The sequence below is a fragment of the Notothenia coriiceps genome, unplaced genomic scaffold, assembly GCF_000735185.1.
Source record: "Notothenia coriiceps isolate Sejong01 unplaced genomic scaffold, NC01 NC01_scaffold00003191, whole genome shotgun sequence".
Lineage (NCBI taxonomy): Eukaryota > Metazoa > Chordata > Actinopteri > Perciformes > Nototheniidae > Notothenia > Notothenia coriiceps.
Window position 1 is genome coordinate 51,964 of NW_011335892.1, and position 14,745 is coordinate 66,708.

A 14,745-nucleotide genomic window follows, 5' to 3' on the forward strand; every position below is an offset into this window, starting at 1 on the left:
CCCATCCCCATCCCCACCCCACCCCCACCGGCCCGCCTGCCTCCCAGTTGCGCTCGCCGCTGTCCTGTCTGGCCGCCCGGTGTCTGCTCCGCCGCTCCAAGCTCTGCGGCTCTCCCACTCCCCTGAACCCGAAAACTCTGCCTCCTCCTGCGGTCACCTCCCCGGCTCCCGGTCCCCCCTCTCTCTCCTCCCGGTGAATGCACCAGCGGCGCAAACATGACGGGCATCGCCGCCGCTTCTTTCTTCTCCAATTCCTGCAGGTTCGGCGGCTGCGGTCTCCAGTTCGAGTCTCTCGCCGAGCTCATCGTCCACATCGAGGACAATCACATCGGTGAGTCGCAGGGGGGAGACGGAGCCAGCCTGCTAGCTGCTGTTAGCATCCTAGGCTAGTTAGCTGAAGAGCTGCAAATAGGCTCGGCTTTGCATTCCGCTATTCCTGCTGCTCGCTCTCCGTCGAGTTTCACCGGAGTGCGAGTTATTCAGCAACAAGACACTTTATTTCATATGACAAGTACTGCTTCTCTGTTAAATAACGGTCCGGTTTATTTTGCATTTGCTTTGATAGTTACCTTTTTGCGGTAACTCGACTCCGAGGGCCGCTTAGGTCTCATAGGTGTAACTAGCATTCCGGCCAGGCAGCGGTTCCTCAGCTAACAGTGCTGCAGGGTGGTGTGTTTACGTTTCAGGCCTGATGCAGCCGGGGCTCCTCACCGCGGTTGTGTTTTGGGCTTCCTCTAGCTTTTTTAACAAGGCATCAATGCATCACCTTTTGCATTGCTTTCCGATAATGTTGGTGTCACTTAATTACCATTGGCCCCTTTATTATCTTTTCAACCAAGATGTGGCAGACATGCAATCAATTATATTTTCTTTCACATGCAAACTTGTGCATGTTGACTTGTTGCATCGTTTGTTAGATGTTCTACTGAAGGTAAAGCCTATGATAACTCACCTGGCAAAAATACTCACAAGGTGTTAGCCTAAAGTTTAACATAATGAAACCCCACGGATTCTTCAAGGTAGTTTTGAATAGTATTATATGAATGCATGCTATTTAACGTGTTGCTATCAAGTAACATAGTTAGTAATATGCGTCTGTATTTTGGTAATTGATGAATTTTTTTTTTTTTACCATCGATGCATGTGACAAATGTGGCCTCTTAAGAAAAACTTAATGAATTGGTTAAATAATAAATATCCCCTCTTAGATGCAGATGCAATAAATACAAATATTAGTTTCAGTAAATTAGCATTGCCTTGTTTTTGATTAGTCAGTACCCTTTTTCTTCTATTGACATTGTGTTACAGGAAAAGCCATTGAAATGTAATCTAATTAGTAACATGCAATCTTGAATCTTGTTAAAATATTTAACACTCTTTGAAGCACAGTTCAGACGCATGCTTTGGTTTGACACTAAAAAATCTACTCTGTTAAATTAACCCCAAATCCATCATGGCAATGGATCTATTGACTTGTAAACCACAAAAACACTCAATAATCTGTATCAAAGTTGATGTGGGCTAATCATTATTAGTGGCGTGTATCCATCCTCGGGAGGCGGGTGAGGGGGTAGAATAGATGCTTCATTGAGCCAGTCTCCATGGCAACTGGCTGTCTCCAAAGGGGTTGGGGGCAGTATATGCGGTGAGTTATCGCACACCTGCTGTCTCGCTAACAAAGAGCAGCCAGCTGTGGTGAGGAGTGGATGCCCTGCGTGTGATGTCACATCACATGTGGGGCGGGACTGATGTTTAAGAAAAGGGGTCAAGTTTTGTGTGTTTGTGACTAAGCAGAAAGTGAAGCGCTGTATCTGGTTTTGGACCACACTAACTAGACCATATGCTCCATGGATCCCTTACTAATTAAACAAAGAGGCGTGGAGATTAACATTGTGAATATTCATTTGAATGTTTTTCAGGCCAAGGACCCTTTAGTTGATAGAGCCACGAACCAGGGGAGCCCCTACTTACTACATATGTCTAATATTGAGTTTCATACTAAACTTGCCTTACAATTAACTTGCCTTACAATTACCTGTAGGCTTGGCCAAAAGTGCCATGTATAAACCTACAGTCTATGGTATAAACATACCTTTTTATAGTGCATACAACTTTAAGCTAATCAAATAATATTACACAACCGGAGCTACCGTAACAGTCATTTAAGTCCGCTTACATCCCATCTATATCATCAATGTTGTTTAAATATATATTTTTGTATAATATTCTTATGAATAGACAGCGTTTTCTTAGCTAATAACATGATACATTGTTGTTACTCTAATGCATATTTTCAGATATTTACATTTTTGGAAAAAATAACCAAAAACTTTGAAAACATTATTGAAACATTTTTTAGTTCAAGTTTTACATTATATAAACTGGTGGTAATGCATGAACATATATTGTCCTTTCAGTCTTACAGCCAAATCCACACCGATAGATGCCCCATCTGGCTCTTAGCCTGACCTTTGACCTCGACCGCCAGCCGAGCAGAATGGCGGTTTCCCATTAGATCACTCGAATTAATGAGTTCCCCCTCTGCTCGCTTTATACTGCGGCTGGTCATCAGATCACACACACTCATTCCAATCAATACTGCTCTCTGAACAGTTACCACAGGGATGAGTGTGACAGATGGAGGGGATTGAGGTGAGAGTGCTGGAGAGAAAGAGGGGCCAGTGGCATTTAGCTTTGACTTTCCTTTTAATTAGTGCAGCGGTGTGAGTGATCAGGAATCAATCAAAAGATAATCCAATTTGATCCTCAAAGTTTCTTCACGGGAGACATCAGATAAGCTGTTAGAGGCCTTGCCGATAACAGTTTTCCCTGATTGTGGTTTGTTTGCACACAGATTATAAAAAAGCAGACACTTACGATAAATCAGATTACCTAGAGGCGACAACATAAATGTACTATCAGAAGTTAACAGCTGTAAAAATGAATTGGTAGGTCTCTAGTGGGGGTAAAGGAATTGCCTGTGCTAGAAATACTTGGTCTTTAAGGTAGTATGTGCTGCCCTCTTGTGGTAGAACCTTCTGTGTGCTGCATAGCCACAATAAATCACAATTGTATTCCCCCTCTGTGTATCTAAATGATCTCAACTTGTATGTCATTTGACCTCCTTTGACAGAATACAGAATAGCAGGTAGCAAACAAACCAGATGAGCCTATCTTGATCCTTTCCGTGAGAAGATTAGGTAATATGTGGGTCGTTAGTGCTGACCTCATCCTAGGAGAAAGGGAAGCAACCCTCAAATAACACACCTGCATTGTTTGGATTACAGCCGATAGCAAGGGGAAAGGGGTTAAAGTGGTGTTGGGTTGTTGTCGGAGGCTTTGCGCAGTGACTCTAGGTAAGGTCTGAGGAATGCATGATGTCAGGCTCATCTGCTGCCTGTGTGCAGCAGTGTGCTGTGATCCCGCCTGCACAAGCACAGACCTGCCTCCTACCTCAACAAAGAGGGGGAGGGGGGAGGTGGATAGAGATTAAACGTGGGTTAGAGATTTGAAAAAGGTTAAGATGGGAATAATATGGGGGCAAGCACAGGGAAATGCCATACATCTCAGCTTTGTTTAGACATCATTTACTTTTTCATTTTGGTTTAGTTTTATAGACGTAATGAAAGGCTGAGGTGTGACTTGAGAAGAGGAGTCAGGTCAGCATTGTGTTGTAATAACGCGGTCCCTGCTGAAGCATGCTGATAATTAACCTGCAGTAACTTTAAATACGTATCACTCAGCTCACCGGCCATGTTTGGCTGTATCGCTTTATCTGCCTTGGCTCAAAGAAAAGGGCAAATGCAAACACACTATGGTGAGGTAGTCTTGCCTCTCTGTCATTAACTGGTAGGAAAACCCCTTTCCTGCTTTTGTTAGTTTTATTGAATAATTATATAATTGCATAGCGAAGGAGGATCATGGTAATTACCAGAGTTTGTCTTTGCATTAGTTACTTTGATGTTGCCAGTAGGTCTGAGCAGTATTTGACTTTCAGGTGAAATCACTTTGTGGTGATATGATCTTGGAAGAGGAAACGGCTAGTCAATTATTAGAGGAGCTGATTGAAGGAAAAAATGTGCAACAATTTTGAAAAAAAAGGTACTTGAAGCTTCCACTTTTTACTTGGAAACTGTGATTGGCATTTTTCAACAACATAAGTATTGACTTGACCCAGCCTGTCAAATTGAGACGCTTCCAGCTTTTATTGCCATATACTAAAGAAAACTGAATATTTTTGGGCGTTTGGACAAAATAAAACATTTTGGCTCTGTCAAGTTGTGAAGGCCATGTCAGACTTTTTTTCTGACAATGTGTCGACTAAACGATAATTGATTAATTAAAACAAATGATTGCTAATTGATTATAAAAAGATTCTGTAATGGCAGCCCTATTTTCTCAGAATATATTCTGTGTGGCGTCCTGCAACTAACAACAATTCTTGGTTGTTGATCTGATGTTTATATGATTGATTAACCAATTACTTGTAGTGTCCAGGACATTTCACAGAATATAGAAAAGGCCACTACAGTACCCTAAAGACATCGTGATGTTGACAACTTTAAATGTATTGTTGTGTTCTGACCAACAGTCAAACCCCCCCAATATTCAGTCTACAGTGATCTATGACAGAGAAAGTGGCACATCCTTACAATCTGAAAAGCTAAAACTATAAATCTTCATCAGATAGATAACAATATATATTTCTTGCTGTGTGATCGCTGTGGGACGATCTTTCCACTAATTGATTAGGTGACCAACTGTTTCCGCTCTATTTAAATGTGTTTGCCCATACATAGCCCATATTGTGACATGAATCAGATCACAGCCTACTTAAAGTGCAGCCCTAGTTGCCAGATTGTTTCCCATCCCACTTCCCGAGGTGTGAGACGGGAAGGGGCGTGTTCTTGTGCATGTGAGAGAGTGTGTTCACCATACTTCCCAAATGACCTGTCAGGGTGTAGCGGAGCAATTAGTGGATCGGCATCCCAAACTGGAAACTGCAGGCCCTCTCTTTTCACGCTACACATACATCCGCATGCACACAGTCACACAGATTGCCTTTCGGAAGTCGCAGGGCCCGAGCGCCCCACCAAGCTCTGAGAAGTGTAATTACAGAGAGGTTTGCCTTTTCCCCCACCCATATCCCCCCTGCTCCTTCTCCTCCTCCGCCTCCTCCTCTGCTCTCCCTCCATCCGGTTGCCTGCTGCTCTAGAAACACGTTAAAATGCTCTCTGTGGCTTAATTAGCAGTCTGCAAAACAAGCCATGCATTCTTGGCCTGGTCTCGACACATACACACATGTGAAGACACACACAGACACTTATACACATGTGCACATGCATGTGTGGACAAATACATGCCGTGTGCATTCAGCAGGGGGCAGCAGTGTACTGCTGGTGAGAGATGGATGTCTGTGTTGAAATGAGTGGAGTGGTAGTTGATTGGTTGCTGTTTTTAAAGACAGGAATGCTAATTAGGGAGATATTTATAGACCCTCCAGACTCTGAAATGTCTTGGACATGCAGTATACATGAACTGAAATGAGTACACACACACTCATGCAGATGGGAAACACATAACATAGTCTTGTGGCAATCTAGGTTAAATGTAAAACGTGCAAATTGAATCAGTGGAAATTGATATTCATATAGCTTACTGTGTGTGTGTGTGTGTGTGTGTGTGTGTGTGTGTGTGTGTGTGTGTGTGTGTGTGTGTGTGTGTGTGTGTGTGTGTGTGTGTGTGTGTGTCCTCCTGCTCTAGCCGTAGTATCAGCAGTGTGTTAGCTTCCTGTCCTGCTAGGTGAGTGGAAGTCATAAAGCCGGTGAACATTTACTGCAGCTCTCTCTCTGCACCTGGCTAACTCCATTTCCACCAACACCCTGCCCCCCTCCCCCTTCTCTACACACACATACACACACTTACCTCATCTCAAAGCAAAAAACCTGAGTCCCTTGTACATCCCAAATTATCATTTCTGGCATTTCTCACTCTGGTACTTGTTGTTTAATACCTTTGTGTCAAACATTTGCTTAACAGGACTTTAGCTTCCTTCCACTCTTGTCACAAAAATTGTAAACAAAACATTTTGTGAATATGGACTTTTAAAAAGAAACTGTTGGAAACTCTGCTGTGGAAATAATCCGTTTTGTTGTAATTTGTACATCCACCAATAAGCTCATGTTTTCAATTTGGTTTATTGGTTTGAAAACATTAATGGCCTGATTTTCAGGAAACTGGTTGGTAAGGTTTATTTGGGGCTAAGTAAGAACCCATTACATTTTAGATCCGAATCACCGGGCAGATACACAAACTACTTTCCACTTTCCACGAAACAGCTTTGGCAGTGCCCTTCCAGTTTTCCTTTTTCTTTGTCCTGAGGGCTACATTACACTTTATTCAGCCATATTAAAAGTGCAATGAATAACCTGACCTATTTGGTGACATAACACACATTTACTTAATTAAATGATTGTCTTTAAATATCCTCAGAGTGCCTCTTTGGATACACATTACACATCATTTGTTACACATATAAATATATATAATTACAGAAAACAAATTGGGCAAGCTTAAAAAATATTCAAATTAACAGATTTTAAAGATACCATTAAGTCTCATTGTAAAGTATCATGACTCAGCCTTGTCAGTGGTGTAGGTCAAGGTGTGTTAGTGTTTGTGTGTGCGGATATGTTCATGCATGCAGAGTGCTCTGGTCTCCACGTCTGAGCAGCAGGTAGGATTATTAAGGCTCTGCTATAAAAGACTGTCAAAGACCACCTGTGTGGACCACCGCAGATGTTTGTGTGTGAGCCTGTGTGTCTGTGTGTTTGTACATGCATACCCCTGCTATCTAGTTTCCTCAGCTAGCCTCTTAAATGTTTTAAATTTACTCAAATCTACAAGACTCTGGTCTACGCACCAGCAGTATGCCTTTTCTTTCTAGGTTGTTTTCGTGTTTGCTGGTCTCCTTGGTGTTCTCCTGCACTGTGGGAAGTCTGCATTCTTTTTTAATTATGAGGTGTGAAAGCCTGAAAACTAAAGGGCTGAGAAGGCCAACACACACACACACACACACACACACACACACACACACACGCACACACACACACACACACACACACACACACACACACACACACACACACACACACTTGGGATTAGTAGTTGGAAGGAGCGTCCAGGAGTGTGTTGTTAATGGTTGCACAGAGATGATCGAGTTCTAGGGTCTAAATTGCAATACATCTGCTAGCCATTACACATAAAGCTGCAATTATGCCTACATGCACTCACTCAGACATAGCCATGCACGCCATGGCTATAACCAAGTCCTCTTTTCATAGTGTGGATCCCTCTGAATGTTCCCTCGTTGAACACTTGATGGCACTGGTTCTTCACACATGCACCCACCCGCAGTGTTTTCATGCACACTTGCTCCTGTTTTCCAGGGGGTGGGAGGTGGAGCTTTGAAGTTAACTCCACTTCCCTGGGGCAGTGGAAGTTGCCTACTGTAGTGTTACTGACCCAGCACGTCAACTGAAGAAAGCATGTGTGTGTGTTTGGAGTAATACACTGTGTACATTCATTACAGAGTCCAACTCGCTTGTTCACTCTCAGAACAGATTTCTCCACACTCCGAAGATGATTAATCAACCTTTTGGAAAGGCTTTGGTAATAAATCCCAGGATCTTGGCGTGATAATGTGCCAATTAGGAAAGTGTCCGCAAATATATCTGCGGGCTCTCGCATATTATGGACTGATACAGAGAACTCAGTGTGAGAAACATCCTGTAATCTATGAGCCAGTCTGGCTGGAATAATGGATGTATGAGTCAGCTAAATACTAAGAAAATTCCCTCTAACATTTTTTCCCACAGAGCAATGATTAATCTTAATATCTCCTTCTCTCTCTTTCTCAGACACAGATCCGCGGGTCCTGGAGAAGCAGGAGCAACAGCAGCCCACTTACCTGGCCCTAAGCTACATCAACAGGTACACACACACACACACACAAACACACAAACAACCAAAGGTGTCCGTCTATAGAGGGCAGCATTGCTCCACCAGTGAAAGCATTGTCTTTATGTGTGTGTACTACAGTACATGTGGCTTGCGGAGAGCTTATGACTGATGTCTTCCCATAGACACAGCATTGACTCATCCACAGACTAGCTCAGAAAACCACACAAGACAATCACTCCTAAATCCCTGCGCTGCAGACGGCCAAGCCAAAGGCAACCTTTAAAGATTTCTATTTGTTTGTATGTGGTGAACCAATGTGTCACGTCCCACTTAATTCCCGTTAAATCACTCAAAGATGCAACGTTGAGGAAGAAGAAGGTAAAACAGAGACAGCTTGGACATTTCTGGGGTTTTCAAGTGGTGAGGTTGTAAATGCTAACTGTTTTTACAATACAATGTTGTGATGACTGTATATTTAAAGGAGCCGCTTATTCAGCATCTCAATTATGTCTTTGTCTAACGTTTACGCCCTCATAGCACAAGTGCACAGAATAGCAATAATATGTGAAAGCTTAAATGCCCCGGTTTTAGAAAAAAATAACACAAAGCACAAACCAGTAGAAAATAAAAACGTAATCAATTATCAATGTTTTTTGTAGTTTTGATCATGGTTTCTTCCAGTAATAAAACCATTGTACTCATCTAGGAAATTGCTAAGACCTGTGAACTCAGTAACCTTGCTAAATTGAAGTAAGTTGGGTCAGGACACAGCAGCGTTAAGCAGATCAGACAGGCTTCAAACAAACAAACCTTATTTTTAGGACTAAAACAAAGGTAAGAGTATTACCCAAAATCTCTGTTATAACCATCCACCACAGCTTTAATCACCTCATCTAATTTACCGTAGTTGTACGAGCAGAGTTTTCAGTTTAATGAGGGATTATTCCCAACATGTTATGTACACTCAAAATAATGTGGCTTGCCGCTGGCAGTCCTGCACCCAGTCAGTTGATCTCACTGCTTGTGCAACACCCCATCAGTCTTTCTGTAGTAAATGACTAACTGTTATGGTTTTAAGGCAGGAATAACCCTTAAATGTGTTCTTTAGAAAATGCGTGATTTTTAACATAATCTGATGTTTAGTCATACAAACAAAAATAATGAAATACCTAAAATGAAACAATCTGGTCGCTACGTTTGCTTCTCTTTAAAGATATCCTGTCAACCCTATTTTTCCATATTGCATTTATAATAACACTTTGAGGTACCTTGAAAGTGCTTAAATGTAACTCTTAAAACTGTACCATAACTGTAATTGGGAAATCATTTGTAACAAACCAGAATTATTCTTCGTGTAATGAATGATAATCAAAGGGACATTTTATGATCGATTAAAACAATTATACATACATTTTTGTATAGTTTGGCAGTTCAGTATATCCACCAAGTTAACATTAAAATAGTTGTCTAATGGGAGGTTTTTTTGGTAAATTATATCAGATTTACTGGCTTGTCGTAGGGCCGCTCAATTAATCGTATTTTAATCGCAATTACGATTATGGCTTGCAACGATTACGAAAACAACGTAATCGAAATAAAACGATTATTTTTGTATTATTATTATTACTTTTTTTTTTCTTCAACTTTTTTATTGATTTTTCAGTTGAATTATACTTAAAGTTCAGGGTAATCAACTGTTAAAAACATACTGTTCAATTTTTTTTTTCTCCAATAGATTGATGTTTTCAAAGTAAATGGATAATCGTTTTTTAATAATCGTGATATAAATTATTGACCCAAATAATCGAGATTATGATTTTTGCCATAATCGAGCAGCCCTAGCTTGTCGTGGGATTTACTTGTGACCCCCTTTGCGTGCTTTAGGTTCATGACAGATGCGGCACGCCGGGAGCAGGAAACCATGAAGAAGAAGGTCGCTCCCAAACTGTCCCTGTCCATCACCGGAGGAGTGTCCAGGAACAGCACGGCCACGCCCCCTCGCCACACCAGCGGTAACCTGACGCCTCCCGTCACGCCCCCCATCACCCCCTCCTCCTCCTTCCGCAGCAGCACACCTACAGGTACGACAGGTGTGTGTGTGTGTGTGTGTGTCGAAATGTGCGTACAAAGAAAGACGAATTGCTTGTATTTGTGGAGTGTTGAAAATGACTAATGCACAGCGTAATGGTTGAGCCATCAGGAGCTCATTGATCAACTTCAGACAGCATAGTGATGAGCAAATGAAGATATTTGTCAAGTAAATGGCAAGGAAGGCAGCTTATTTTATACCTGGTTGCAGTTAAAAAAAAAAACAGGACCCCGCTCACCTTAATATCAAAAAATTCAAGATTTAGAGACTTTATTGTCATAAATGTACTAGCTACCGTGTGGGTTTGGCTTGAGTCCCAGGCTCCTCCAACAATTCTACATAAATATACAAAGGGCATAAAACAATAAAAAAGGGCAAGAAGAAACAGAAATACAAATAAAATAGTGCAAGAGAACGTTGCAAGTGACAAGTAAACGCAGATTTAATAAATAAACTCCTTCACAGTGGAATGAAATATTTTAACATGTTTGAAAACCTCAAATGTTTTACTTTAAACTAACAATAATTATTGAGTAATAAATTGTGGATGTTTTAATTTCAACATGTCCTTAAGTTCTCTTAATTAAAATAGCAACTGAAAGAGGCTTAAAGCCCAACCACTCTGTTGTTTGTGTGTGTTGGGACTAGGGGCTCCTACAGTGAGCAGACCAGTCAACACTCTGCTAATTACATAGCAGCTGTCACGCTGTGTGTTCGCATGGGGCTGTGTGTTGCACAGCCCAGAAGCAGATGTCCAATTCCAGCCCAAATGGTTCAAAACGCAGTGTTAGGTCTGGGCCTATACACCAGCACGGCTACACACGCACGCGCACACACACACGCGCACGCGCGCGCGCATGCGCGCGCACACACACACACACACACACACACACACACACACACACACACACACACACACACACACACACACGCTCTCTTTCTACATGTGCCAGGGTGCCATCCATTTCCTCATGCTGAGGTGCAGCATTTCCTGTGAGATGGTGGGGGGTCAGTGGGCCTTAAGTGTGTGTTTGTGTGTGCCTCAACATTTCAGTAATGTGGTGTGTGTGTGTGTGTGAGTGGAAAATGTTCTGCACTTAGCAAAGCACTTTTTCCAGGCTGAGCAATGGGGATCACTCCCATTTAATGATCTCTTTCTGAGTGCCAGCCCTTGCATTTTCACTCACATGTGTACACAATCACACACAAACACACACATGCACAGTGCACCATTGCCTTTTTGTATCAACATTGCTCTCCGTGACATGTGGGCTGCTAATGCATGAAATATGAGCCAAATATAGAGAGTTATATTGATAAAAAGCCACAAATAATTTTCTGTTTGCTAAATTCCCAAAGCATGACAAATCTTTGGCCATTCCCCATCCATATTTCATCCCGGATGACTAGCGTTTTTTTGTTCTGCGTGTCTCCATTGTGCCTTCAGGCAGTGAGTATGATGAGGAGGAGGTAGACTACGAGGAGTCGGACAGCGATGAGTCGTGGACCACAGAAAGCGCCATCAGCTCCGAGTCCATCCTCAGCTCTATGTGCATGAACGGGGGAGAGGAGAAGCCGTTCGCCTGCCCCGTCCCCGGCTGCAAGAAGAGATACAAGGTAAGGCCGAACCGAGGATTGAGAGGCGGCCCGGCTAAAAGCTTTAGTGTCAAATGCTTAATAGCTACAATATAGTTCACATGCTCTTCCAACAGTACGACACACAATATACAGTATTGAAGAAGAAGAAATAAAATAGCGCAAGCAACACAACGGTGCAAGTAAAATGCCGAAATAAGCTAATTATAAAAAATGTAAAATAGAGTAAGATAAAAAAAAAAAAAAAGTAAAATAATAATAATAAATACAGCGTTTTGTAAAAGTCAATGAAAAAATATCTATACTGTAGATGTTCTATAGATAAGTAAGTTATTCCATTTCCCAGAGCTCAAGAGCTTATCAGTCTGTGGGATAAAACTGTCCCTGAGTCTGGAGGTCTTTCTCCTGATCCTGCGGTAACGTCTGCCCGGTGACAGCAGAACAAATCTTGTTGCTGGTTATTTCTGGTAAAGCCCACATTGAAGCTTTTGTCACTGGCATCACATGTCTGGAATTTATCATTTGGAAAAAAAGCACATTTTAAATCAAGAATGACGTGTTTGTAAGCAGTGACGAATATATCATGTTGCGTTTGCTTTGGTTGACTTTTATTACTGCTGGTCATGAAAATCCTCATTCATTTTGTAACTTTTTAGACCAAAATAGTCTCATGGTATAAAGTCACATTTGTTGACCATCTGAATGGGTCCACACACGTAATCAAATCTAAATGTTCCACCCAGTTTGTGACCAGGGTTTGTTGCAGTCTGATATTGTTCAGCTTTATATAACGATATATAGATATAAAGTAGAACTTAACTTAAGAAAGTAACTGTAGAATCTTTATATACTAATCAGTTTTATCAGTATCATTAGTCATTTAATATGTGGACTTCAGGATGACTAACAGCGGCCAAGGCTGCAAATTTAATATGAATAAAATAAAATGACCTATGAATAAAACATTTCATGATCATTTGAGAGGACACCAATGTTTTCTAGTGTAAACATGCTGATTTATATTAATTTAGCAAGGGACTAACTCTGTTAAGCATATATACACATTTAGATTACTAAAACTAAAGTGCAGTCTACTGCCAGCAGCTTGTTAGCTTAGCCTAGCTTAGCATAAGGACAGGAAACCGGATAAAAAGCTAGCCTGGTTCCATCTAAAGATAAATAATCTACCTATCAGCACTTCTTAACTTAATAAATGATACATAAAATATTGAACTCTACAAACAGTATACTCACTATCTGCAAGTGTGTAAAAGTACACTTGCAGATAGTGAGCTTTAAAGCTTCTATTTGGTACAATTATTACCCAGCTTCCCCTTTCGTAATGAATCTCTTTCTTCCCTGTCTCTTCAGAATGTGAATGGTATTAAGTACCATGCCAAGAATGGCCACCGCACGCAGATCCGCGTGAGGAAACCCTTTAAGTGTCGCTGCGGCAAGAGCTACAAGACCTCGCAGGGCCTGAGACATCACACCATCAATTTCCACCCGCCCGTCTCCACCGAGATCCTGCGCAAGATTCAGGGTTAGAGCCCGCGCTCTCACCATCACTACCCCAAACATAGCCCTATCCTGACTGTCCTTACCCACCCTTTACACCCATCCCCAACACTAAAGGGTCAAGTGCGCGCTTTAAGTTTAATTTTCTTTTTTCATATAATTGTTTGTATGTTACATATTTTTTTCTATCCATTTTATATCACTTGTATTTTTGAAAAAAAATATCTTTGTAGTATTTGTATTGTTGTACATTTGCACATTCGTATATACTATCACGTTCTTTTGTTCTCTATTGTTTGATTTACATAAGGTGCTAACTGTAAAAAACAGAAAGAAAAGAAACAAAAACAAACGACATGAAAGAAACTGGGGAAGATGTGAAACAGGAAGTGCAACCAAGCCCTGCCCCTAACATGAAGTTGACGTTAGAGCTGATCTGAGTTCAGTAGTTGTTACACTCCCTTTCCGTTTATGCAGAGAGTTAGCTGATCTCAGATCTGTGCCTTCGCAGTAACTTCTGGGGGTTTGAGTGCCGGAGTCAAGTTATACTTTAAATAGATTTATTGATATATAAACAATAGACAGATATGTATGTGTACATAAAAATATATAAAAGTATTCATTAGCATATACATAAATAGTTACATTTTATTTTCAAGCTTTATTTTATATATTTTTGTCAGTGTTTTATTCTTTCTATGTATCAGTAAGTGTTCCTTTAATTCCTAAATTGCTGATATGGCCAGTTTTGTCACCTCAAAGGTCAAACAGCTGGCTGACGACGGGTTCGAGTGTTTTCTCTCACCCCGCCCCCGAGAGATAAGGAGCCAAAACGCCTTTCTGTTTGTTACTCTGAATTTATGTTTTAATTCAGGACAGCGTATTATAACACGGCCCAGGCCAACAATCCATATCTGAAAGGCTTCATCCGCTCCGGAAAGCCGACCAATATATTTCATATCTCCAGTGTTTCCTCATTCAGAGTGCCAGAGCTGTGTTCAAGAGACTAAGTGGTGACTGCCATCATGCTGTGTTTCCAGTTGCCAAGATCTTTGTTGTGTTTTGTTCCCATGATGTTGCCATCAGCTCTCCACTGCCAAACATTGACCATACCATGTGCCTGATGAGGGGGGGAGGGGGGGAGGGAGGGAGGGTGAGGCAGCTGTAATAGTTTCACCCTGGAGCTCGCCAAACGTGTGGCAATGATTTTCTTCTTCAACGCGCCTCCAAAATGTGCGCATGAGTGGATGTACGTCCACAGAATGTTTTCATGCATGCATTTTTGTGTCGTTACGAGAAGAAGAAAAAAAGTTTTGTATTGAAAGAGATTACCACCTACAACCTGTTATTTGTTGTTGTAGACAAGAGCATTCCAGTTCATTGACTTCATGTGTGTGATATGTATGCCTGTGTATTTCTCAGCACTATCCAAGTCATCAGCATATAGAGTGTTTGTGTATTCCGCGTGTTTCTGCGTCTTGTGTTTTCTGTGCCAGGCAGCCGGTTGGTCTCCTGTGGAGCAGGACAACTGGCGGTGTTTTTGCCTCATGTAGTGTAGCGGTGGCCAACTTGGTGGCCAA

The 14,745-nt window shown here is 41.5% G+C and overlaps 1 protein-coding gene across 1 annotated transcript; it reads left to right on the forward strand.

Moving 5' to 3' along the window:
• Window positions 1–31: 31 nt before the first annotated feature.
• jazf1a (JAZF zinc finger 1a) lies at window positions 32–14,739 on the forward strand. The gene is made up of 5 exons (XM_010766178.1): window positions 32–331; window positions 7,920–7,992; window positions 9,847–10,043; window positions 11,499–11,668; window positions 13,019–14,739. Exons 1-5 carry the CDS (start codon window positions 217–219, stop codon window positions 13,193–13,195), a joined length of 732 nt encoding a protein of 243 aa, XP_010764480.1. The 5' UTR covers window positions 32–216; the 3' UTR covers window positions 13,196–14,739.
• Window positions 14,740–14,745: the final 6 nt, after the last annotated feature.

What these genes read in the sequence shown, in the direction of transcription:
- jazf1a (XM_010766178.1), top strand. Translation starts at nt 217, where the DNA reads ATGACGGGCATCGCCGCCGCTTCTTTCTTCTCCAATTCCTGCAGGTTC. An exon ending in CCGCAGCAGCACACCTACAG is followed by an intron (nt 10,044 to 11,498) that starts GTACGACAGGTG and finishes TTGTGCCTTCAG; the next exon opens with GCAGTGAGTATGATGAGGAG. An exon ending in GCTGCAAGAAGAGATACAAG is followed by an intron (nt 11,669 to 13,018) that starts GTAAGGCCGAAC and finishes CTGTCTCTTCAG; the next exon opens with AATGTGAATGGTATTAAGTA.